Here is a 27,435-nt window from a genome sequence, read left to right as displayed (position 1 = left end):
TCTCCTTTTCTCTTCTTGAGTTCTCTCACACTTTAGTCATGAGCTTTCTGGGATACTGTGATTATCATTACAGTGTAGGTGGGAGTTGACCAAATATTCAAGAAATGGTTCTACCAAATATTTCTACCCAACCAGGACTATCCTTCAGGGAGATATGTGAAGTCAAGATTAGACCAAGAGACATTTAAGCCTCATATCTGTGTTGCTAAGTTTGATTGATGAGAGAAGAAACATTACAATAGTAAAGAGCTCTTTGCTAAGCTCTAGATGAAGGTGTAGGACTTTAATTGATGCTCAGACTTAGTTGCTGGGTGACCATGGGTATGTTACTTAGCTTACTTAACTTGTGAGTCTGAGAGTGTTTCCTTAGACGTATTGGAAAATAAACATTAACTTCCCTTCTCAAGGGGTTCTTGTGTGGAAGCAATGCACTCAGTCAATATAATACAGGTCTACATTCTCTAAGAAAATTAAATAATTTGACTACCATGGCTGACTTTTTGTTGTTGTTGTTGTTTTTGTTTTTTGTTTGTTTTTGTTTTTTTCAAGACAGGGTTTCTCTATGTAGCTCTGTGGATATCAGGCTGGCCTTGAACTCACAGAGATCTGCCTGCCTCTGCCTCCTGAGTGCTGAGATTAAAGGCATATGCCACCAATACCCAGTGGCTGACTTGTTTTTAATGTTATTGATATAAATAGAATAACAAATAAAGCCCTTCGTCTTAGCTCCGTTATATTCTCAGAGTGAGTCACTTAGACAAACCTCTGATCCTCTTTCATTGGTTGGATAAAGTAGTTGAATTTCCCTTTCCAAGGTAGTCTTTCAATCCTTGACTTCTATCATATCCACTAATTATTTCCAGACACATTGGAATAGTTCCATGATCTCTCAGAGCAAGGGAGTGTCCCATCCATTATTTCAGTTCCATTGCTTACTTCTTATCCAGGGGTCAACTCAAAGTCACACACCTGACAAGTGATTTTGGAATTTCACTTGGCCCAGGTACCTACTAAATTCCAAATATCTGAACAGAGCCTGATTTGATCTTTAATTTAAATGGAGTCTCCATGGGGATGGGGAGAAGGTTTCTAAATGATTTGGGGCTACCTATTGGCTTGTATATGGACACATCCTAGCATTTTTGTTATGATCTCTACAAACTGTGTTCCAAAGATGTGGGCATAGAGCCTCCAGAGTGGACTATGGAAGCATCTCCTCTTTCCAGAATCTAACCCTACATCTTCCTTTTGGATGTTGCCCTATCCTGCTCTAAGTCCATGTCTGCTATCTCTGTTAGATTTCAAAGACAAGATTTCAGAAGAAGGATATCTGCGCATTCTCCTTTCTTCCAGTGAACTGTAAAAAGGTGCAAATACACTACTTATGTGCTACAGTATTTTAAAATAAATGTTAAGTCATTTGAACTGTAAGAATTCTCAGTATTTTCCTATTATGTAATAAACACTATTAATTGTCACAGCTCTTTTCCATTAGCACAATCCCATACTTTACCAGGTTGTCCAAATTCATCCAATAGTCTTTCTAAAGATGTTAGGCAATGCAGAGTTCAGAGTTCAAGTCCTGCCACCCTCTACTGCTAGGTTGTGAGTATATTTTTAACCTCTCCAAGCTCCCCTCCCTTATCTGTAACATGGTGATAACAACACCTATGTTGAAGAGCTGTTGTGAGAATGCCGAGGTGACACCTGAAAGACACTCAGGACAGTGTCCAGCACAGGCAAGAAGTCAATACATTTTCTAATATGTTTGAATAACATGGGTTTTTAAGAATTACTTTATGTTGTAATGTTCAAGCAGCTATTGTTCTCTTGAGTATTTGGTACTTTGGAGGGGTTAAGTTGGAGTTAAGTTCAATGCTTAAATAAATCATAGTGAGTCGAAGTTAGATCCCTTCCTTAAGCCTTGAATTTGGAGCTTGAATAGCAAACACACAAAGGTTACACTTTCTGGCTTCGATTCAGAAATGTCAGGACATCAAACACACCTTCTGTGCCATATGCACACAGAGACACTTGCTCATACAGTATAAAGGGCAATTGGGTTTGGAGGAGAATGTCATATGAACAGAGCTGCAGCTCATTAAGGGGCATTGAAGCTTTTGACTTTATAAACAACACTTTCAAGTGACAGAGCCACCAAGAAACCAAGTCCTTTGGGTATGAGCTCTGCCTGAAGCAGTGGCACCTTTGGACTCTCAAAGGATATATATAGTAAGAGAGAGAAAATGTGTGTGTGTGTGTGTGTGTGTGTGTGTGTGTGTGTGTGTGTATGTGTGAACATTCATGTGCATGACTGTGGGCTGTGATTGACATGTGGAGGTCAGAAGACTATCAGAAGTGTTGGTCCTTGATGTCCACCTTATTTTGGATTTTAGGCAGGGTCTCCTTGTCCCAGCTTCATAAACTAGGATAGCTGACCCTCAGGCTTCTGGGGATTTCTTGTCTCTGTCTCCCATCTGACTGTTGTTTCTAACATGTGCCATTGAGACCATCATAAATGGATCCTAGAGATTTGAATGTAGGTCCTCATGCTTGTGCAGCAAGCTCTCTACCCACCAAGCCATCTCCCCAGACCCAGCAAACATTTATGATCAAATTTTGGAACTGGCACGAAACTCAAGGGGCCAAGTGACTCTGCAATGAGCCTTCTATTGTGAAAGAGTTCTAGGATCTCCTGATGTGGAAATGTCTTAAAATGATGAGCTTTATGTAAATAGTAAAGATAAGAATAAGCAACAAGAGCAGAAGTGACAGGAGTCAGCCTGTTGGAGAGGTGGGAGGCTTGACATGCAGGCTGGAGAGGGCAGAAGGAGGGGCCAAGCATGCTGACCAGGTCTCTATGGGCTGGATGGCTGTTCACAAGTCAATGCAAGGAGGCAGAGGAAGATGATCCATCTACTTTGGTACTGGAGACTGAATCCAGAGTCTCTTGCATACTAGGCAAATACTATCACAGAACTTAATAGTTGGTGATCTTTTCAGTTTTTTTTTTTTTTTTTTTTTTTGTGTGTGTGTGTGTGTGTGTGTGTGTGTGTGTGTGTGTTTTCCTTTGAGACAGGGACTCACCACATCACATGGACTAGCCTGAATTCATTCTAACCAGGCAGGTTTTGAACTTGTGATCTTTTAATCTAAGCCTTCTGAGTAGCTGGAATCATAGGCCTGTGCCAACAGGACCAGCTGAAAGGGGATCTTGAGATTTACTTCTCAAAGAGAAGTCATATTGCTCATATTTCCAGGGACTAATTGAGTCATGCTCACCAGCAGGAGGGCCAGTGCATACACACGGTAGCACTTAAGACTCCATGGATTTCATAAAATGGATGTCCTGCACCTGCCTTCCCTTCCCTGTGCCCTTCAGATAGCTGCTTCTACACTGCTGCCTGAATAAACTGATCACAAGGCCACCTTCATGAGGTCTCTGCAAGGCCTACACTGGGACATTCCTGGGAGCCCCTCAGAGGTGGGGGTGCCAGAACTTCATCATAAGATGGGAACTCCATGAAAATCTTAAACAGACATTTCAGCTCCACCATGATACACTAGCATTTCTCATACCATGACATTAGTGTACCATTTCACAGTAAAACACATTCAATAAAGCACAGCCCTAAAGCACCCTCTATTATTGCTCAGCAAAATTCTGAGATGCATCTTCTAGGTACAAGGATGCTCTGGCCACATCTCTTGGCACCAACAGTCACCTAGACTGCTGTGTTCTCTCACTGACAGAAGGAATAAAACTTACAGGATGACCACAACCTACTCTGTGCCTTGCAGTCAGTGCCTGGAGCAGCAGGCACTTCCCTGGCAGCTACTCCCTTGGATTACACTTCTTCTACCAGGACCAAACTCTGGGCTGCTGGGTTTCATACTTCAAGAACAACCCTGTGATCTGAAGGTGATCCTGTTCACCTATCTTGCAAGCTGCAACAGGTACTGAGCTGCCTATAAGATACCAGGAACTGGAGAGGGGCTGAGGATGCTGAAGTGAGCATCCCTCCAGAGGCTCCCAATTGGCTCCATCCTGTCCATGTTCTCACAGCCTCCTGCCTGAATTATTGGCAGAGCCTCCACAGCTGCTCTCCTCAATTTCACACTTTTTCCCCTCATTAGCCAGTATAATTCTTTTAAACCTAGGGTTAGGCCATTATTTCTTTGCTCACAGTTTGGATTAAAAGCCAAAGATCTTATAGTGCTCAACACCATCTCTCCCTCTCATAGCCTCTCTGGTTTTTCTCCTTTCCCACTGAGCTCAGATGCCTATATTCTGATATCCATCAAACATCCCCGGCAAGCTGTCTTACAGCCTTTACATGTATTTCTAACACCTTATTCATGCCCCAGTCCTCCATGCATACATGGCTCCTTCCTTTGCCTTCTGTGCTAGCAACAGGGAACTTGTGTGGAATGCAAAAACTCGGGCTCCACCCTCAGCAGCTTGGATCAGACATGTTTGCAACAGACTTCCAGGTGCCTTGTGTGTGCATGGAAGAGGATCACTGATCGGCTTCTGCACTGGACCACCTGTGCTCGGACAGACAGCAGCAATCTGCAGCCCTCTCCATGGAGTACCAAGGATATAATGCACCACACCTTCAGAGCCTTCTGTAGCATCCTCTCCCTGTGCACACTGTGCAGCCAAAAGGAGCCATGACAGCTTGCAGTGCAGCAGGAAAATTATAGTCTTTTATAAATACGATAGGAGCTTACACAACAACCAATTTATCGGAGACACCCTGCTGTACATAAGAAAAACACCTTTCAGTCTAGTATACAGCTCTAAAGAATTCTTTATGCCCCGTAACATGGTGTGTTACAGCATCCTGTCTTATGGCCATTCATTCATTTAGTCAGTAAAAAATTTTCACCACCTATTATGTGCTAAAACTTAAGCTAGGCATTGCCTCTGACATTGAAAAGCCACAACCACAGTGTAGTCAAAACGACAGATGTTAAATTGAGCAAACGATTGCAAGAACATGGGATGAGTTTGCGAACAGGATGGAAGCAGGTCCCAGCTCAGGAATCAAGAGGCTCGTCCCTCAGGAGGTGATGTTCTTCGGATTTAATGAGGCCACACCTAGCCTCCAGGAGGGAGGGAGGGAAGCATGGGAAGGGCTCTAGGTATCCCAATGGCAATGGGGCAATGGTTTTGCATAGGTAAAGCTAGCAAAGAGAGAAAAGGCTGAATGTTAAGGAAATATACCCAGAAGTGCTGGCCCTTGGAGCTAGAAGCCCAGATTATGGGAGGAAAGACTCAAAAGCCACATATGCAAAAGCCCAGTAGGTATTTATTATGAAGTGCCAGAAAGTCAATGGGGGGGGGTTGCAAGCAAGAGATTAATGTGACACACATTAAAGACACTATTGTATGGAAGTGGGAAGATGGCTTAGTCAGTAAGCAGCTCGCCACTCAATCAGGAGGACCTGAGTTCAAATCTCCAGCACCCATGTAAAAACAGCCAGGCTTGGTGTTTTTAATCTATAATCCCAGTGATGAGGAGTGGGAGAGACAGGAAGCTTCCATTGGGGCTTGCTGGAACAGTCAACCTACATGAAACATTGAACTACAGACTGAGTGAGAGAGACCATGTCTCAAAAGAATATGGTGGAGTGGGTAGATGTTGACCACCATCATCCATTCAATGTACATGAGCATGTGTGCTTCCTCCCACAGGTACACACACACACACACACACACACACACACACACACACACACACACACTATTACTTTGTACCTTATGGCAATACAACAAACCTAGCATCTTTTAGTATAGTTCCAAACAATGCACTGCCAAACTGCTCCTTGCCACAATAAAAGATAGCACTGAGAACAAACAAAACCCATTAAAGTGATTTTAATGAACCACCCATAATAGCACCCTTCACTGATATTGGAATACAATCCTCTGCTTCTGCCCCTTGTGTTTTCTCTCCCTGAACTCACTTAATAGCATGCATAAATCAGGCACGTTGACAGGTACACACATGGCTTTTAATATCCCACAAGGCACATGGAACTCTGCTCACTTGCCATAGGCATTTCAGAGATGACAGGCAGATAAGGAGGAGGAAACACAGATCCTAGGGTGGGGGTGGGACAATAAAACCTGGATCTGCAACATAAGAGGAACATGAGCAGGAACAATAAAAATGGGTGGACTGTGCATTTGTTATTGTTGTCAGCCTGCTGTGTGCATGCATGCATGCATGTGCTCTCTCTGTCTCTGTCTGTCTGTCTGTCTCTCTCTCTCTCTCACACACACACACACACACTTCAGATAATTGTGGCTCAGAAATGATTTTTAGAGCTGGATGCAACCTCATATACCTTTAATCCCAGCACTTGGGAAGCCAAGGCTGAAAGATCATGAAGTCAAGGCCAGCCTAGTCTCCACAGCTACAAGGATAAAATGCACCAAGTGCATAAACACACAGAGAACTGATTTTCTTGCAATTACTCCCTGTGGTGGTTTGAATGGGAATGGGCCCTACAGGCTCAGTGGCTTGAGTGTCTGGCCTCCAGTGGTAGAACTGTTTGGGTAAGTTTAGGAGGTGTGGCCTAGCTGAAGGAGGCATGTGGCTGGGGGTGGGTTTTCTTTGAGGTTTCAGAGTCATGTGCCATTCTCAGTTCACTCTCTCTCTGTTTCATGTCTGTTCTTCAAGACATGAACCCTCAGTGATGGCTCGGCTGCCATTCCTGTTGCTTGTCACCATGATAGGCTCTAATCCTTTGGGAACCATAAACCCAAATAAACTCTTTTCTTCTTATAAATTGCCTTGGTCATGGTGTTCTATCACAGCAATAGAAAGTAAACTAATATATTCTCTGAATGATATAGAACAACAAGTATTTATGTATCATTTACTTCTATTATATATAGCTAATCTAAGAAATGATTTAAAGTAGGATATCATAGGTCACATTCAAGTACTACCTATTTCATATAAGAGCCTCCTTGAATTTTGGCATCCTCAACCCAATCCTCCACAGATTCCCTGAGACAGGTATGTTTCTAAATCTGCCTAAGGAGATTGAGGTGTGCCCCTTTCCCTTTAGGGCTGGTGGTAAAATACTTAGAAATACCTGCTCTTGTCTGGTTGATGTATTTTGAAAGACATTATTAAACCCACATGAGGAAACTCAGGACATTGTGTGGCTGGAAATAATAGCAAGGTAGAGCAATTGAATGTTCTTGTTGATGGTTACTAGCAATTATTCAATTACATAATTAATATAAGAAGAATTATTGATGTTAATTAATAACTTAATAATTGATGGTCCTGGTATTACCAAGGACCAAGACAGCTACTTTTTCCTGTCATCTAGGAGCCAGACACAGACTAGATGTATATGTAAGTAGCCATGCACTCTGTGTGTGCCTGTGCGTGTGTGTGTGTGTGTGTGTGTGTGTGTGTGTGTGTGTGTGTGTGTATGCACATGCTGGCGCAGGTACCCATGTATGTGCACAAGCGTGTATATGGAAGCCATAGGATAATCTTGGGTGTTGTTCCGTTCCTCAGGAGCCAGTTTGTTTTCTGAGATAGCTTATATCTTTGGCCTGGAACTCTTCAATTCAGCCAGTCTAGTTTGTCTGCAAGCTGTAGAGCCCCAGGACTGAGATTAACAGTACAAATCATTTTCACTGCACTGGCTCTTTTTGTATGGGATCTGAGGATTGGACTCAGGCCCTCATGCTTATATGGCAAACATTTTACCACATGAGCTATCTCTCCAGCCTGTGAACCTTTTATTTTCATGGCCCTTAGTAGGAAAAGTCACAAACACCATCCCAGTCAGGATGAACTCTTAACTGCTCACAAACATTACTAACTGGAACTGGCTAAATGTCACCCCGACTTGATCCATCAGCACCCCTGGAGGTTACAAACTGGCAGTCCACAGGCCACATGTGGGCCATGGATGTGTTTCTATCTGCCCTGAGAACTGTTTAATTTTTAAACATTTGCTGCCAATTATGTAGAAATAGTGAGATTCCAGCTAAGAAGTCCTTGTCCCCAGCTTCTAATGGGGGCAGGAAGCCTGGGCCTTGCTGAGCCTCAATTCTTCACCTTGGCCCTCCATCCTTCTCCTGGACCTCACAGCCTTCCTTCTTCCTTTGAAGTGCTTGAAACTCAGTTTGTGATTATGCCAGAAGTCCCTGCCCCACCCCTAAACAGCAGAAAGACAGTCTCATGTAACTAGCTGTTCACCTTCCTCTGGCTTCTGTCTCTCTCCCCTGCCTGAGTTATACGCTCAGCTTAAAGCATGCCTCAGATTCCCTGCAGGGCTCCCTGGACCCATAGCTTCAAATTCTGCTACCAGACTTCCTGATTCAGGGTGTGTAGGGTTGGGTCCTGACCATTAACTTGAACATGGTTCAGATCAATGCTGTCACTGCTGACCTAGGGACCACCATTTGCAAACCACTGGTCTGAAACTCTAACACGATCTTCTAATGGACATGGGCAAAGTAAGGAAAGGGAAGGCTGGCATTTTGAAACCTTATAAGTAGCCTTGCAAAAACTAAGTGGGGGGGGGCGTGGCTGAGATGGCCTGGAGGATTAAAGTAAAAGCTTGTCATGCAAGCATAACAGCTAGAAGAGCCTGGATCTCCTAAAGCCATTAGGAGGCTGAAGCAGGATCCTTATATCAACCTGGCTAGCCAGACCAGTCCTATTAGTGATTTGGGTTTAACTGGGAGACCCTATCACAGTGAATAAGGTGAAAGCAATCATGGAAGAGTCCAGTAGCCAGTTTCAGGCCTCTATATGCATGTCTCTTATATACAAATATGCACATACACTTGTACACAACACACACACACACACACACACACACACACACACACACACACACACACGTCATTGCCTTACCTCAGAATCCCCAGTTTCCTGAACAAAGATTCTGCTCGTTCCTTCCAAGTCACCTTTTGATTTATTTCCAACAGGTTCAGCAAAGGCAGCTGTACTGCTAAGGACATATGACCCCATCTTCACCCCAGGACTGAGCACAGACACTACCTTTAAGGAGCAGTACTAGTAACTTGCCCCTCAAAGATCCTAAACCCGACATACTAACTACTCTATGACTTCACTGACCACTGTCATCAATTCTTCTTAAGAACCTGTAGTGTACCAGGCTCATCCCAAGTGCTTCCGTGTATCACAATGACCCTCCAATGCAGAAGCCATTACCTTTCACACTACAGAGGATGAAAAATAAGTAGGTCAGAGAGCACTTGACTGGTTTTACAGTGTGTAAAATAGTCAAGAGACAGCATCTACTCACTGCTATTCAGATACTGTTAGAAATGACATGCTCTGGCCTGTGTCATTGTTTAAAGACAAATGATATGACATTTGGAAATGATGTCATATGGCTGTGCTTTCAGGAGGAGTTTAGTCAGGATGTGGGAATTTCAAATATAAGCCCACAAGTCTCCAGAGGATCTGGAAAGGGTGGGTCTCTGCTGGACATTTTGGGAAGGTTGATTAAGTATTATTAATCTAGAATATTCAACAAGGGAGAAAAGTCCCAACATGGAACTGGCTGCTTGTTTTGGAGCTTGCTTCCCAGCAGCACTCAGATGCACTCAATAGGGCTGCTGCAGAGCTGTAGCTCCAGCCATCTGGAGCAGGGAGACAGGGAGCTTTACAGGGCAGCTTCGAGGACCACCTGGGAGATTTTCCTGCCTCTTCCCTAGACATTCTAGAAAGCTTCCAAAGGAGTTAGACTGTCCAGGATATGGGTTCTCCCTTCAGCCCATACCACAGCAGTTGAATGACTGTGGTCAGAGCAATTAACCTCTGAGTCTCCTCTTTCTTCTCCATATCCCTGGACAACAGCCCACAACTTCTGAGCTGTTGTGAGGGTTTAATTAGATGCTGTATGTAGAGTGCTTAACATGGCACCTAGCACCTAGCATATAATAAATGCTCAAGAAATTAACAATTATCACATTGAGATAACTATCATCACCTTCTTTATCTGAACACTGAAGCCCTTACAACTTCAGGTTTCAGTGATAATGCTTATGTTCAGTAGTTTCACAACACATAATAAAGTCACCAGGTCTGCACTGTACTTAACATTAATAAAGAAATATCCTCCCCAGAGAATCACAGTTCTGCCCTCCTACCCCAGAAGCTGGCAAGCACCCTACTGGGTCTTTGGGGCAGCAACATTTTCTCATGGACTATAGGGGAATGGGAAGTGTTGATTCTGACATTACAAGTGTCTAGTCTACGCCAGCCAACCTCTGCTACCTGGAAAGGGGCTGGTTAGTGAACCACACTCAGTTGCCGAATCAGAGGTACTGTATGTTTCAGAATTCAATTTAAATACCATTGAGATAAACAACATGACCTTTTCAATGTCAGTCTGAAGAGAAAATGACACAGTTGAACTGAGGAAGGAAGGAGGGCAAAATTAGATTCTTCATCACAATTTCAAAATAAGTCGGGCTCTGCTTACCCAAGAACCCTCCCCTGCCCCAACAAAGGTGTCAGCTAAGTTTCAGTAACTGAATCAAAGCAACAACAGCAACAACAAAGGCCTCCATATCAATTGTCTTTCCCCTTATTTACAGAGGCCTCACTTTGCTCCATGTTGGTGTCCAGTGACTTGGAGCACACTGGGAGGGAGCAACTACAGACATATTCAAGGGGATGCCCTGATGTCCAAACCTCAGGAAGCATTCAAGGCATGACCCGCAAAAAAAAAAAAAAAAAAAAAAAAAAAAAAAGAGCAGAGCACACTGTGTCTGAGGACCAGGCAGCCAGAAAGAGGAGTTTACTTACAGCTTTTGGTTTATATGGTGGCTGAATCTCCTTGCGTTCAAGTTTCTCCCAGTCAATATACCGGAAAAATGCATGTTCTTTAATGTCTCGCTCCCCTTCAGGTCCACAACCCAGACGCTTGCCTGGGTGTTTGGTCATTAGCTAAAAGAGAAAGAAAAACATTGAGCAGATTTCAGGCCAGGAAACGGGGAGCTGCTGAGAAATGATTATTGCAATGACTTAGGAAAGGGAGCACAGTGTAGAATATTAACGGGTTTTACTATTGGAGTTTCATCCATCCCAGTGACAGTTTTTTAGCCAGGTCTCTGTGGGAGAGAAGCCTGAAATGATGCCCATCCCAGAGCAAAATCCCACAGGGCTAATCAAATCCAAGCTTCAATGTGGCCTTGAACTTCACATTAAAAATGTCACAGGCTCCGTTTGGGCTCAAGAGTGAATTTTATGTGTTACTAGTGCCCCTAACGAGAACAGTTTCTACATATTCAAACTCCCTTCCTCCTGTCATAAGAGACACTGACATTTGGCCAACTCGAAGGATGCATTCATTCAGATGCTGTTTGCATTTCTCAGCAAAGCACTTGTGATATGAAGAAAACAAAAGAAAAATATTAGTCACATGGACCCAAGTTTCAAGTAATTACTATCAGAAAGCTCATTAAATAGTCAAAACCTAGCCCAGCTCATTTTCCCCGTACCACACATTACCCTCCTCTCTGCTGAGGTTTCTTTGGTATTCTGTTTCAATTACTTAATTATCAAAACTCTCCATCTTTGTGCTTGTGAGCCAGTGCTAAATAACAAGATGAATAGATGCCCTGAGATGAAACTAGCCAGGCTTCCTCTTGAAAACGAACCTGGCCTCATTCCAGGGTCTCTGATCTCAAGATGCCAGCAAGTGAACAGAAGGGAAAGATAGAGGAGTTAGTGACTCAAAAAGAAAAGGGAAATGACTCAGAAGGTGGGGTAAAAACAAGGGAAAGTTGTGAACTGTGAAGCTGAGTTGACACCGAGGCTCCCCTCCCCCCCACCACTCCATTTTGCCCACCACTGTATGGCTATGGGTAAAGAGGGAACTGGGTAATTCTTTCTGAACTGCTGTACATTTGACTTGACTGCTGCTCACAAGATGCCCCACAGCCACAGGCACACACTTCCTATGCGTGCTTTATCCTCTGAACTCAACATTCTAGGCTCCTTCTTTACTGACAGTCACAGTCACCCAGTGAGGTGAGTCTGTTCCTTTTCCCACTTGAAATGGCAAGGCAACAACAAGGGCTTACAGAGTGACAGGTGGGATCCAGTCCCACTTCAGCCTAGCTACAAAATTCGGGCTTTTGAGAGAAATAGGAGTCAGGCATGATGGTGTATGCTTGTGATCCCAACACTTCATAAGCTGAGATGGGAAGATTGGAGGAGCCCAAGGCCAGTTCGGGCTTGTGTCAAAGTGGCAGAGGGAGAGGGAGAGGGAGAGAAAGAGCGAGAAAGAGAGAAAGAGAGAGATTGCTAATTGTGATGACACTTAGCATAGCAAAGCACATGCTGGCCTCCTGCCTGGCTACCCTAAACTTCTCCAGCTAATGGGTTCCCCTTCCTCCAGTTGCTGATTCCTATATAACCCTGCCATCTTGGCCATGTGATCTTTCAGTTGGTCCCCTTTCTCTTGCGCCCTATTTTAGCCCCTCTCTAGGTCATCTTTGTCCACACTTGGTTCTCTTCCTCTCTCTCTCCCATGGTTAGTTACTCATGATCAGTGTAGTATTTTCTGTCCCTTCTCTGGACTCTTCCAAATGCCTCTGGCTGTTCCCTCCTTCATATCTACAATAAAAACCTCCTCTTCAACCAGACCTTGGAGTGGTCATATCCTCACTTTATACACTGCGTGTGGTTTGCCTAGGGATATTTGTGGTCTGAGTTGGCCAGGAGAAGTCAATGGAGGACAAGTAAATGGAGTCAAGCCTTGGCATTTATATAGGGTTTGGATGGGTTGAAAGAAAGTCTAGGATTGTGGTTGTCAACCTTCCTAATGCTGTGACCCTTTAATACCATTCCTCCTGTTGTGGTGACTCCCCCGACCATAACATTATTTTCATTGCTATTTCATAACTGTAATTTTGATACTGTTATGAATCATAATATAAATGTCTGTGATTTTCTATGGTCTTAGGTGAGCCCAAGGGATCTCCATCCAGATATTGAGAACCACTGATCTAGGCAGTCTCATCCCTGATGACAATAACACCAACACCAATAATGTTTCTGTGGACTGCACACATAATGTGTCTGGTTTCTGTTCTAAAGGCAGCCCAGCCATTATTTATGACTCTTGAATCTTACAGTAATACTCTGAGGCTTCAGCAACTATATTCTCTACTTTCTCAATAAGGAAACTGTGGTCCAGAGAAGTAAAGTCATCTGCCAAAAGTCATAGCCAGGGAGAAGAACTCTGTGTGTATATGTATGTATATATGTGTATGTGTACATTTGTGTGTGTGTGTATGTGTACATTTATGTGTGAGCCCAGGGATCAGCTTCCCATGTCTTTCTTGGTCATGCTCTACCTTGTCTGGTTGAAACAGACTCTCTCATATTTGCCTGGAACCCCACCCCAAATTTAGCTAAGCTACATACTCAGTGAGCCCCAGGAATCTTCTGGTCTCTAACTCCCCGGTATTGAAATAATCCACGTGTGCAACTACACCTGGCTCCTCTGCATGAGTTCTGAGGGCTGAACCCAGGCCTTCAAGCATGGCAAGTACTTTACCTGTGGAGCCTGCCCTAGCCCCAGGTTCAGGTTTTGAATAGCTCAGCTCTTTCAGCCCACTGTAATTTATTCTCTGCTTATTTTTACTTCAACTTGCTAGTCAAGGCTTCTGTCTGCTTTCAGCATACTGGCCATGGAAATCTGAGCAAGCTTTTGCTGTTTTCATGGTGGAAAATAGGGTTTTTAATGAGCTAGACATATAAAAGAAGATGGTTTCTTTGGGAAAGATGTCTGTTTTCAGATTCCTTGTAGGCTGGGAGACTGCAAGCAAAGAAGTGCCCGCTGTAGGCATGCAGAGCAGTAGGAGGCTCTGCCAGTTCCCACACTCCACTCTCCTGCGCCTGAAGCCATGTAGACAGCTGGATGTAATCACCTTTCCCATCTCTGATCACCTCCCAGATCATCTCCTGGGGCCTCTGCTCAGGAAGAAGCATTTGGCTCTTGACTTAAGTGTCACCCTCTTCCAAAGAGCATCAGCCTTGAAGAGAGAGAGCCCACACTGCACTCAGCCCACTCAACACACAACAGTACCCTAACACCACAGTGAAGAGTCACTCCAGTTCATCATGAAGGTTATGGATCCTGGATTGATAGGAAACCGCTCCACCAGGCAAAGTGCTAATTGGAGCTGAAGCTAAAGGCAGCTGACCTGGAAACTTTTCTCTCCTCCATGACCCACTTAGAACCCCCCAGCTGTCCAGGCAGGGATGGATTTAGGAAGTGGAAGTCCATGAGCATGCATTGGACACCTACTACACACTAGCCAGCAACAAAAGTCCCCCTCCACTGCCTCACTTAACGTTCTGGGAAATGGTTCAGTAAGTACTTTTATTCTGCTTTTTTGAGATGAAGAAGCAGAAGCCTAAAGATACGAGGGAATTGCTCAAGACCACACACTTAGGAAATGAGAGGGTGAGGATTTACAGGGGCTTTTTGATCTCCCAAATCCTTTATGTCTTCAAATTGCAGGAGGACACAAACTCAAATGCGAAGAGGAGCCTGGCACTAAACAGAGCTGTGACAGCATTAGTCATATTGGAGATGGCCTTAGGGTTCTGGAACAGAATCCAGGCTCTGGTCTAAGTGATTTATAGGTATTAACTGCTTTAATCATCAAAGGACCCTACATGCAGTGCTGTTATTGCCCTCAATCTGTAAATCAGGTCAAACAGCTTCCCCATAATCATAGTGGTTCATATCTTTGGACTTGAATTTGAACCCAGGTGGCATTTGGTCATTTTGCTTTTGTGTTTGTGTTTGTTTTTACAAACTGGAGAGGGCACATCCCATCTAAAGGGGACTGTGATTTCCAGTCTTACTAACTGATGCTTTGTAGGAATGACAGGCCAATGTGGCAGCTGAAAAGCTAAGGGTTTATGGGGACTATCTAGACCTTCAGATTGGGAATCATTAAACAAATTAAAGCTTTTTGTGATTGAAACTTCTTCTTACATCTCTTCTGATAGGGTTCTCCAGGAGCCTCATTGGAGGAGCCTGTGTCGGCAGCCTGTTTTATCTATGGGATTTGCCAATGCTCGGGATAAACCCTTGAACCTCCTCTGAGCTCCTTGTTTTTATTCTCTCCCTGCCTCACACCCTCCAAGGAAAAAAAAAATCTGGAACCAATTTAACTTGAAGATGTTAAAAACTGAGGTCAATTCACACGTGGCTCCCCTAGAGATGTCTGTATCCTCCTTTGTATAGCTCAAACATGACAGAGGTGGGAATTCAGGTACTGTTACAACGTATTTTCAAGCTGCACAGTTGGCCCAGCTCATGTCATCAGGGCCAAGACTCAGGCTGAGCTGCCTGATTGTTGCCAATTTCCTTAGCCAAAGCCACCAGAGATGGCATCTGACTGGGGTCAAGAAGAGCTGGGCCAGGTAGGGCATGGGGAAGTTGCAAGCATCCCAGAGATCTGTCTACTGCCCTGGCATGTGTGGACACACAAGAAAGAGCTCTGTGCTCAGGCAAAGCCAGAGTGTAACCTTTAGGACCTGCCCTCATTGTTGGCTGGTGGGAAAGCCTTTATAAAAACTCTATCCTTGTGTGCTATTCCCTCAGTCTCAGAGTGCGGCCTTCACACTTCTGTCATGGTTGAGAAAGTGCATCCTTTGGACAATGCATTAAAAGTCAGTGCATGCTAAGCCACATTGTGTGTTTGTGTCTGGGGTGGGAGAGTGGGATGGGGCCTCAGTCTTCACAGTCTAACAGGCACAGATTGGATCCAACACAAGATGTAGCACAAACAGTCGTTACCTGTAAACTCCCGTCTGGCTTCCCTCACAGGTATATTTCCATAAACTGAGGGTATGCAACTGTCTGTGTCCTTTCTACTGTGTGTGTATTCATGAGCACAGAAGTATTTGCACACCTGTGCACTACAAGATGAGGGAGATCATGCAGGTTTGGGAACACTAAATTTCAGTCATCTTATCCAGGTCATCACTTAAAATCAACACTGCCTGAATTTTTCTTACAACACAAATCACAGAATTTAATGTTAACTAAACACACACACAGCAGAGCAGGACAAGTCAATCACACTATGCCCTTCCCATGGTTCCAGCACTTGGGCAGAGTCTGTGTTTCCTACCTCCTTCATTCTGTTAAGTATTTCCTTGTGTAAGGCTTGGGGCTGGTGCCCAGCCAAACTCGAGACTCCAGTACACAGTTCCCTCTACAGACCTTAGTGCACTTGAGAAGGAAGCTCTTTTTAGTGGGACAGCAGCTTCACAATAGGGCTCTGGTGTTGGCAGCACAGTGAGAAGTGATGTTAAATCTCTGTTGCCTACTATCTGGGGGCACAACCTGCACTCCTTGCATGGTAGTCCTGGCCTTGAGTGCCAAACAACTTACCCCTTTGCAGATGGCCACAGCTTCCTTGGACATGGACTTGGGATATGCCACATTGTGCTCCATGATGGACTGGAATAGTTCATCCTCATCCTCCCCTTCAAAAGGTGCCTGTGGAGAAGATGGCAGGGTGGGAGAGGAACCCTGGCCTAGCCCTCACCCTCAGCTTTCTTTGACCAGCAGGGCTTCCTCCCCACTCCCATCTCAAGGTGAGCCTACACTCCAGGGCTTCTGTGAGAAAAGATAATCAACAAATGTAAATAACCCCAAGGCCAGGAAAGTCAGAGGTGCTCAGATTCATGAGCTATGACTCAGTTGTCACTTTCTTTAGAGGCCATGTGGCTGGAGGTAGAGGACAATTTTCTTACAGATCACTTAAAATTCAATTACCTGGCCAGCCAACATTTCATACAGCAGGACTCCAAATGCCCACCAGTCCACAGACTTTCCATAGGGCTGATAAGCGATGATCTGGAAAACAGAAGGTATCCTATCAGAGTGGCAGGCAGCCCTTGTGGCTGGAGACTGAATTCACACTTATTTTAAAGGAGTGGACTGTCACTGGGGTGGAGAGCCCCAGGTATGATCCTGACCTTCTGTGGAAGATTACAGTGGCTGCCACAGTCCCACATTTAAGCAGGGTCCCAGGGAGCGGACAGAAAGGCTAGGGTGCACCTGAGCTATTCCCTCACATTTGATGCTTGGGAACAAAGCACACACTTTGCAAAGGCACCTGCAGCTGGGCAAACATCTGTGTGTGCCACCTTACCTTTTTAAGCAACAGGTATGGAGTGATGTTTTGAATATCTGTGTGTGACATTTTAGTGAGGAGCAGTTATTTTTGTTTCTTACTATAGAGTAAAAATATTTACACAATAACGTGGATATACTTAACACTACTGAACCAGACACTTAAAGATGGTCAAAAAGGGTTACTTTACAACATGTGGGGTATTTTTTTTTCATCTGTTTGACTTAGTTGAGTCGTAAATTCTGAGTGACTTATTGCTGAACAACAGCTCTATGGTTCTTTTGAACCATGATTAAAAATATAACAGTTTAAAGTGTAAATGTAATTTGTGATTATTTTGCATCTGTTTTTATTCAGAAAGTGTAGCTATTGTAAAAAGAATTTTGTAAAAAACCATCCATAATTTTTTGTCACGAGAAAAATCATGACAAACACTGGTCTGTCCCCTGCTAGACACTTCCATGACTATATATTAAATGGGGTGTGTGTCCATGACTGCATATTAAATGAGGTGTGTGTTCTACTTAAGCTCAGGCGCTTCATAAGTGAACATTCAGTGGCGTGTGCTCTTCACTCTGCTTTCCCATCTGATTTGTGTGCTGACACATTGGCTGATTGCTTTTTAAGGTTTTACTTATACTTTGAACAATGTGCGAATGTATGCATCTATGTGTGGGTATGTGCATATGAGTGCAGTGACCCTGGAGGCTAGCTCAAATTCCCTTGGAGCTCAAGTAATAGGCAGTCATGAGCCACCTCTTAAGGGTACTGGGAATTAAATTCAGGACCTGTGGAAAAGAGTGGGCACTCTTAACCACTGAGTCAGGTCACCAATCGCCACCATTGGTTTTTACCTCTGCTTAGGATTCCATTGAATGGGTACACACACTAAAATCTGTCTTACAAATCTCCAACTGTCCCATTGTTTCCATAAATTAAATAAATGGAAGTAGGATTCATGGATCAAATGGCACCATGGCTGCCAGGTTTTGATAGCTGTGTGTGACTGTCTACCATCCAGGCTATAGAGTGAAGAAGCACCTATGTTAAAGGCAAGAATGCGGACACAAAGGGTGAGGACTGAGGTTTGTGGGCCAGATGGTCTAATGCTATATCCCCATTGCTATTTGCCAGTGTGGCTTAAGAGAAGTTACTTAACTTCTTCTGTAGACCAGATACACTATGTACACATTGGGGTTTTGTGGTTATGAATGAATGAGATACTGAACACCTCTTATATCTCATCCTTCACGTTGCCTTTTACTAGAACGTTCTGTAATTCAGTTATTGCTTGTTTTACTCAATAAAGGCATCAGAGAAAATTTGGTTACAAAGCAATGTCTGTTTCCTGAAGCCTACCTCCCACCCTAGCTTCTGCTTCCAAGTCAGAAATGCATAAATGATGGTCAAGGATAAAGACTTTCATCAGCTAGAAGTCACACGTTCTGGAGCTCTACCACACAACATGGCTATGACAGGCAATCACAATGAATTGCGTTCTTGAAAGCTACTTTGACTGCCAAGGGCTGAAGCACACATCTGTAATCCTAGCACCTGAGATACTAAGACAGCAAGATTGCTATGAGTTCAAAGGCAGCCTGAAAGAGCCTGATGAGCTGAATGCAATCCCGGAAGTGAGGAAAAGGTCGATGGGGAGAGATCCAGCTCCATAGACTTGTCCCCTATGTGCAAGCATGCTGTGGCATATGTATGCACACATACATATACAATAGTCATACTCTTTTAAACTGCCGAGTATAGATTTTAGGCAAAAAGTTCAAGTACATGAGATTATACATATGCAAATTAACACAATTCAGGCCTTCCACATGCACAAAACATGCTGTACACTATAGCTATGCATATTTACTTATTCGGAAATTTAAAATAGATGAATAATGAAGCAAAAGAAAAAGTAAATAAGAAATGTGCTCTGAACAGAAGTGACTGCAAGACACAGCCTCTGTGGAGAAGCTTCTGGGTGAACGTGTTTTCACACCTTTAAGGTACTTGGTGTTTTATTTGTTCCTCCCTGACAGCCCAAGAAGTTAATCCTTTTACCAAGGAAAATAGAGCCTGGAAGGTGAGAGGAAACTGTCAGAGGTGATGTGGGTAGTTAATAACAAAACCTGGCCAAGGACAGAGTCACCAGATGGTGAGCTGGAGGAAGAGGCAGTCAGCAGCACAGCTCAGGGCACAGTGTACTCAGCAGGCCTTGTGACCAGCTGGGACCATTGGAGACCATGACCCTACAGGGATTTCTGATTCAATGGCTAAAGGGTGACATTTGAGCATCCTGAAATTGTAAAGCTCCCCCATGACTCTAAGTACATAGCCAGAGTTGAGAAGTAGGATTCACTGAATGAAGGACACACCCAGGAACTGTGTCAGAGTATGCTGGATAGTGCGAAGAATTGGTCAAATGATTGCCACGCAGGGACACACAAGTGCACTTACCCTGCAGCACACATCAACGACACACACACTGACGCATCCTTACCCTCTACAGCATTTGAAATCAATGTGTCATCTCCCAGGCAGACTTCCTGCACCTTCACATGGACATGCATATGCTTGGAGAAAGCACACAGCAGCGCTCTGTGTGCTATTGTCACTGTCTATAAACAGCACTCTCCTATTTGTCATTCCTTATTTATATGTTTTGTCTTATTCTTTATTCGTTCATGTGTGGAACAGTTTTGCTATGTAGTTCATCCTAGCCTCCAACTCAAGCTCCTCCTGTGTCTGCCTCCTTTGTGCTTCGGCGCCAGGTGGGTATAATGATGCCTAGCTTCATTTTATTTTATTTTATTTTTATTTTACCAATATGTCTTGAGAACATGTCCATATTTTCACATACATTTAACTTACTCTCTTGAATTGGTGAATAGCGATATTTTCTACTACAAGTCTCCTGCTATCACCCTATTGAGGGCCACTGTTTCAGATGAGTTCACACAGACATGCTCTTCTCTTTCCAAGGTTACACATGGCCTCCTGGCCCAGATGTGGTATGTATTAGTGAATCTTTCTTTTATTGATAACCATAAATATTGAGGCTCTTTCTTAGTTTTCATTATTAAGAAATAACGCTGGGATGAAGGAAGGACTTTGGAGGCACAGCCTGTATGTGTGTGCATTTAACTGTGTGTGCAACTGAGGTTTCCAGAAAGGAGCTGCTTGGGCACAGAACACGAGGTTTTAAACATTATGTCTAGTTCTTTAGCTCCATGGGGGGCCTTTAAGACCATTCTTATATATCAAGTGGCTAACAGCTAGCCAAGAAAAAGAGCCAGGATGCTTGTATCATGTACTCATGAATTATTGTGCCATGTCATGTTGGGAAACCTAGTGATTGACCACTTCTTTTGAATGGAAGGGGACTTGTCAGATAAAACTTCACTAGTTCACCTCTACCTTTATGACAGGAAGACAAATTTAGGGTCTCCTAGAATGCATCTCCATGACACAGTGTAACACCGCTGTGTCATGTCAGCCCACGGGATCTGTTCCCTTTCTGTCTCTCACTCTCTCAACAAACACTTCAGTGTCATAATTAGGAGGCATCATATGGCCACGAGCCATGGCAGTCTGATGATGGATGTGTTTTTACTGATGTTTGCTGGATCATTCTTTTGATTTTTATTTAAGAATTCTTCTAAATCTTGATATATTGGGAGCCTGAGCTTCTGCTGATCTGCAAGTGAGAGCTCCGAGAGCTGACTAAGGGAGGGGGATCCATGCTAGTCTAAGGTTCCCAGGTACTGCCCTCAACCCTTCCCAGCCCTCTCACAGCCATCTGGAAGCAGGAGAGACATCATTGCGGGTGGGTGTGTGCTCTTACCTCTGGGGCAATGTAGTCTGGAGTGCCACAGAATGTCTTGGTTGTCACCCCATCCCAGATGTTCTCCTTGCACATGCCAAAGTCAGCAATTTTGATGTGGCCTTCAGAATCCAGCATCACATTGTCAAGTTTTAGGTCACTGTAGTAGACACAAGGATTTGGAGACTTAGTCACATGCTACTTGTTTTAAGCTAACCAATGGTTCTTCAAAACTGCATATATCACATGTCTGTGCTAGGAGCTTCGAGAACACAAAGGTAACATGAGATAGACTTTTTCTTTTGGCAGCCTACAACCTGGCAGGGGGAGTATAACACAGGGACCACAGAGCTCTGTGCTTTCTCTCCCTACAGAGTGAGCTTGCCAAATGTCTCACGAAGACACGACGAGACAGTCTCTCAAGGGAAGACAGAAACCCTTAGATAAGCAAAGAACACAGAACCACAGATGACTCTAGGATACAAAAGAGGTCCATGAGTTAACCTTTACCCCTCAGATCTCTTCTGTTTTACAAGAAGATACAGTTTTCATGAAAATATTATTTTTAAGAGTTTCTGGAGGGGATGGAGTTCACACACACACACACACACACAGATTCAGAGAACTTACATAACCCCAAGTATTTCTGGCCCTCCTAGTTTACAGAACAGTATTCAGAAGCTCCAACTGCTCCATAAGTCAATAGGTATCTGTTGTCTATCAACTATATGTCAGACACTATTCTTGGGGCTAAATATATTAATCACAAACAAGGTAAATAAGCATATTTTTTCATATTCCAATTAAACCCCAGTATCAACCAAAGATAACAAATATTTCATCCTATGGTCATGGTTATTTGGATTCTGATAGGCAATATGGTGAATAAGAAGACAAACAGATAATAATGGTGAAAGTAGATGCCACTGTAGGACAGGTCTCTAAAATAGTGATATAGGGCTTCAATCTAAAGAATTTGTGCTTTACTCTCATCTGTGTGAACGAGGAAGGCTTTGCATTCTAGGAAATTCCTGCCTGACTTCAGTCTGTAAGATTGCTCCCACATCCCATGGGGTATCTTTCATACTTTCTTTTTCCTAAATATCTACTCCAATGTCAGCATTTTGTGCACCAATGTGTAGGGACGCTTGATGAGTCAGACTGTTCTGGTTCTAATAGAAGATGTGGAAGTCCAGGTCTCTAGGAGGTATGACTCCTATTTCCTAACCCAGAGCCCTCTCCTCTCAAAGCATCTTGTTCAGATTCCAAATGCCTGTGGCACATACATCTCTTTCTTTCCTGATCCTCAAGTCATGTAATGGGTATAGTGATAAACTTGACTTCTGGTCCCAAGAGTGGTCTTAGGGGCCTGTACTTGCCATTGGAAATAGCTGCTCATAGCGATTAGTTCAACAACAGCCATGTGAGCCAATGAAGAACCATCAAAACCTTGATACCCTCTTGGTTACCTCAGTAAAGGGGTAAGCTGTCTGATTCAGGTGCTATATAAAATAAGTCTAGAAGCTTCAGAGGTCCCTTGATAAAGAAAGATATTAAAGAGGCTGTAAGGAATGTGATAAAAGAACCTTTCAGATGTGTTCACAGACTTCTCCATGGCAGCCAATAAATCCTTCTTCTAAGTTAAGTGAGTCTGAATGGAGTTGCTGTGGTCACTTTCAGCAGAATAGCTATCTTGACAACATATCCTTACACCTCCTATGAGTCTGTGAGATCTCTTCATCCAAGAACAGATTGTACCCACTGCAGACAACAACCTTCCATCCCAAGTATCTTTGGCACCACCATAGGACTGATCTTATACAGTTTTCATGTTTATCTTCAAGGCATTGTATCTGAACACCAGGAGTGCTGAACTGTGCAGCAACTAAACACACCAGATGTATGTGTGCATTTCCTATACATGACACCTCTCAGCTTAGCCATATGCCCAGAAACAGGCAGCCTGGTCACTTGTCTCTGCTCTAGATGTAGGCTATAACAACCAGTTTTTGTAGGTAGGTGCTGGGGACCCAAACTTGGGCCTTCATGCCTGCACTTGGCCTGAGTTTTAGTTTAGTTGCAGTTTTTCCCTGTAGAACACTCTTATTCTGCAGGGCTGAAATATTTATCTTGAAGAACTCCATTAAAGAAAATCAGCACAGACCGCAAAGTTGGTGATCAATAAACCAGATACTAAGTTTGACAAAAAGGATCTTTTAGCCTCCTCTGACCCCTGTGTGTAGCATGTTCCTCAGAAAAGGAAAATTGAAAACTTTGTCATCTTCCTTCCTTATTAAGGAAGGAAAATGCACTACCTAGAGCTAGTGAACTCAGGGATTTCTAAATCATGCATACTCTACTAAATCAGCTTGGCACTAACTACATTCTAGATATCCGTCGTTATGCCCCAGATAAGTGTAGTCCTTACCCTGCATCAAGAAAACTTCTTTTTACAAGAGACGGAAACCAATACAGGAAATTATAACCAATAAAGAGACACAGTTGTGGGGTACAATCACAATGGATTAATCTACAGTGTAATTTACCACACCTAGGCTCAAGGAATATTGAAGAAGAGAGTGTGGAAAGATTGTAAGAGCCACAGGATCAGGGAGTTTGCTGTGAGACTGTGTTTCCTAGTAACATCAAAAGTTACTACACCCATAAAGTCTCACCAATATGGCTTACCCAAATGTGAGCTGAACAAGGACAATAACAATAGACATGCTAATATGGATGGGAGAAAGACCATGAGGCTTCAAACATACACAAAAAAACTACAGGCAGCTAAAGAATGATGAGCATGGGAGAAATAATTTCTCCAAGGAAGAGCACATCCAATATCAAATAGTCAGTCTGAAAACATGCATACAAGCAACACTGTACAGGCTAAGCAGGTTATACTTATGCATTTAAAAATATGTGTTTGTGTACATGTATAGACATACATGGATGCCAAAATAATTTAAAAAAAAAAAAAAGAGGCCATGAATTTGAAAGAGAGAAAGGAGGGATATATGGGGAGGGAGAAACTATGTAATTATATTGTAATTTCAATCCCAGCACTTGGGAGGCAAAGGCAGGTGGATCTCTGAGTTCAAGGCCAACCTGGTTTATAGAGAGAGTTCCAGGACAGCCAGGACTGTTACACAGAGAAACCCTGTCTCAAAACAAGTGGAGAATGAAAAGTAGAATCTACAGATAGGAAAGAGATTAGATAGATAATTTTAGGGAAGGGATTGTCTTTTCAGTTTCATCCCCAGGGCTGGGTAGTCTTCTAACATATGTGTAGTTCACACCTAATTGTTTCAGGAGCCTGGTTGGTTTTATTCTTTGAGAGGCATGCTCTGTGCAGGAGGTAGAACCTACTGTTGGGACATCAGGTGACATTCTTATTGAATGAAAACTTACCCATAGTCGATGGTTTAGGAGGCTAAGCAGTAACTGAAGTCAATGGCTTGAATGTAGGGTCACATCACACAGACAACAATGTACCTTCTATACACACTATAATGAACACCTTCTGAGGCCAGAATTACATTCAGTACAAGATGCCCCATAACAAGAGGGAAACTTGAGAGATTGAAGGAGTTCCATGTCATACTGACATGGTGGTACATGTTCGTTGAGGGCAATCATTGGTAAAATGACCAAACAACTTAAATTTATTTGCCTTTCTGTTTCTGTACATTTAATCTATGAGGCAGGCAAAACCACTTTTTCACATTGCATTAATTCCTTCCTTGTCAGGAAAAAAACGGGGATGTGGCATGCTTGGAATAGTATTATCTCACTTCACACTTCCACACCCCTGCTGCTGAGTAAATAAAACTCCAGGTCTCTGTGGGACTCATGCAAGGCTCCACTTTCCATTACTCTTTCCCCTATCAACTCTAGCTTTCCCTCTACCTGCCTGGAAATAACCAAAGTTGGTATCTTCCTGCACTTTGCCCATATCCTTAGCTCTAGCGTAAGAGGTTCAGGACCCCTAGCTATTTCTAACTGCAAGCAAGAATTCTCATTCTTTCTGAGTAAGAGGGTGACCCTCTATACCCAGCACTAGGAGCCCCCTTTCATTTTACCACGTTGTTTATCACAGTCCATACACTCTATTCTCTATCATTCACTTCTGTCTCTTGCTCTAAGTTTCCATCCCTTCTCCATCTCCTCCACTTGGAACAGTACTCAACACACAGTAGGCTTTTGATGAATATTTGTCAAACAAATGAATGAAATGGGCTCATGTGACTCTGCAGGGGCCTTTAAATAGACCCTTGCCCATGCCAGGAGCTGATGAAAGCACATGCCTCACCAGTTCCTATTACATAACAGTCAGTCAATCCCCTGTAGCCTGTGCCATTCTCATCTACGTAGCACAAGAGGAACTGTACACCCTGGACTCACTGACAAATAGCAGCCTCAGGCTTGCTACCCTGCCTTGCATGAAATATAAAATGGTGTGACTCATATAGCTATGATCACACACTTGTTTCTCCCCAAACCGGCAAATGCCAACTTCTGAAGTTAATCCCGTCTTTCAGGGAAAGCAACTCAGAGATCTATTTCCAAATTGCAGCTACATGCAAGAAAAATTGTTGCGTAATAATACAGTTTTGCCACAATCTGCAGTTAATTCTTTATGTGCTTCCTGGATGTAGGGTCCAGGAGAAAAGTGCTGGCACCCTCTTGTCAGAAGCGCCTCTTCGCAGAGACTCGGTGTCCTCATGTTTGAGGTCCCAAAGAATCATGGGTGACACAGTCCATCAAGATTTTTCTATCACCACATACAGCTGCCCAAACTTTGCCAGGGCAGTGGGCGATGCTGCCTGGCAGAACACATGCCCAAGTTAGTACTGGAGAATTCCTCCCCCACCACAGATTCTAATTTTAAAAGCAGTTGAAGAAAGAGGCAGGAAGGGAGGAGCTGAGGGAGCTGAGGAGATAGAAAGAACAGCCATGCTCACTTACCGGTAAATGATGCCCTTGCTCTGCAAGAAGAACAGACCAATGGCAATCTCTGCGGCATAGAATCTGAATTAAAAAAGAATAGTGATGGAGAAAGTCAAGGACACCATATGCTTGGCAACTCTCAGAAGTTAATATAATACTGAATAAGTCCCAGGGCATGAAAAGCCTACTAGGGATGGTCAGCTTCACATCTCATAAAAAGCACTTGGCATTGTTTTCCAAGTTATCTGCTTTAATTCAATCTAGAATGTGACGACATAGGTTCTTCTAGTACTCCTTTGTTATTCAGATAGTGAAGCCAAGGCTTTGAAGTGATGTCTGTGAAGAGCCTGGAGAAGACATACTGCAAATGAATGATCCAACTAGGACTGGAAACAGCTAGTGTCTCTAGCATAACTTCTTAGTGAAGGTCTACCAAGAAGGAAAGAGGAGTCTACTTGCTGACTTTTCTTGTGGTTCTTGGGGGTACAGGTTTCATACAGGGGCACAGAACCCAGAGTATTATATATCTAGGCACATCCTCAGGCCTTGTTTTGTTATTTCTTGAGATCTAATCTCCCTCTGCAGCTCAACTGGCTTGTAACTCTGTAACTTGTCATTAGCCCAGGCTTGCCTCAAACTTGAAATCTCCCTGCCTAGCCTCCCAAGGGGTGGCCACTATGCCTGGCACATGAAAGATTTGATCGTAAGAACATTGGGGGGGGGGGGGAAAGCCAGTTATACCACAAGGGTTGGCTGAACCTCAGGGAGCTGTGTTGAGTCCTAATAGTACATGTCATGCAGTGATAAATTAAACCTGGGTACACTAGATGTCAGAGAGAAAAGGAGAAGCAGTTCTATATCATCATGATGCCTGAGTTGGAAGCATAGGGCTAAACAGACTTTTTAGTCAGGGCTTCCTGACTTCAGCAGGTGGGAAGAGAAGAAGGCTGAAAGGAACATAGCTCACAGCCCTCCCAGAGGGGCAGGGTAAGGCCCTTGAGGGGCTCTCAGGACTCTCTGGAGAAGCAACAAGATCTAAGCAAATACCCAGGAAGGGGACTTGACGTTCATTCCTGTGGCTTTTTCTGTTCCTGCTCACCCACGGGGTTCTAAGCAAAGAAAAAGCTTGGTGAGGTTTTTATTTTATACATTATCTCTTACTGGCTTATGCATTGGGAGGAACAAAACAGAGAGCCCACAGACCGCAGCTGCTAATCAACTTGGTCCTTTATTTCTCCCAGAGTTAGAGGGAAAGAGGTGGGAACAGATGAACAAACACAGGTGGGCCTCACCCATACCGATCCTACACTAGAGCTAGAACCTTGACGTTGCCCACCCTCCAGGCCTCACTTCACTCGTTTGTAAAGCTTGGGTGCAACCATCTCCCTCCCCATGCTACTCAGGATGAAATGAGAGTATTTGTTCAGTTCTTAGGGTCTGGTGCAAAAGAACGCTCTCAATAAAT

The 27,435-nt window shown here is 43.6% G+C and overlaps 1 protein-coding gene across 2 annotated transcripts in view; it reads right to left on the bottom strand.

Annotated features, from left to right (window-relative positions):
- Positions 1–27,435, bottom strand: part of Prkcb (protein kinase C beta) — a 324,620-nt gene that overhangs the window by 19,150 nt on the left and 278,035 nt on the right. For both annotated transcript variants that reach the window (XR_007835021.1, XM_051192859.1), the window contains exons 12-16: positions 25,989–26,051; positions 21,042–21,180; positions 16,837–16,917; positions 16,450–16,557; positions 10,830–10,970 (exon numbers count right to left, since the gene is read on the bottom strand). Coding sequence is in view for 1 of the 2 variants with exons in the window: in XM_051192859.1 (XP_051048816.1) it covers positions 10,830–10,970; positions 16,450–16,557; positions 16,837–16,917; positions 21,042–21,180; positions 25,989–26,051 (532 nt within the window). In the remaining variant the exon portion in view is untranslated. The remainder of the gene's footprint in view (positions 1–10,829; positions 10,971–16,449; positions 16,558–16,836; positions 16,918–21,041; positions 21,181–25,988; positions 26,052–27,435) is intronic.

This window comes from Phodopus roborovskii, unplaced genomic scaffold (genome assembly GCF_943737965.1).
Source record: "Phodopus roborovskii unplaced genomic scaffold, PHOROB, whole genome shotgun sequence".
Lineage (NCBI taxonomy): Eukaryota > Metazoa > Chordata > Mammalia > Rodentia > Cricetidae > Phodopus > Phodopus roborovskii.
The sequence above is the reverse complement of the archived record's forward strand: the minus strand, read 5'-3'. Positions and strand labels throughout refer to the sequence as shown.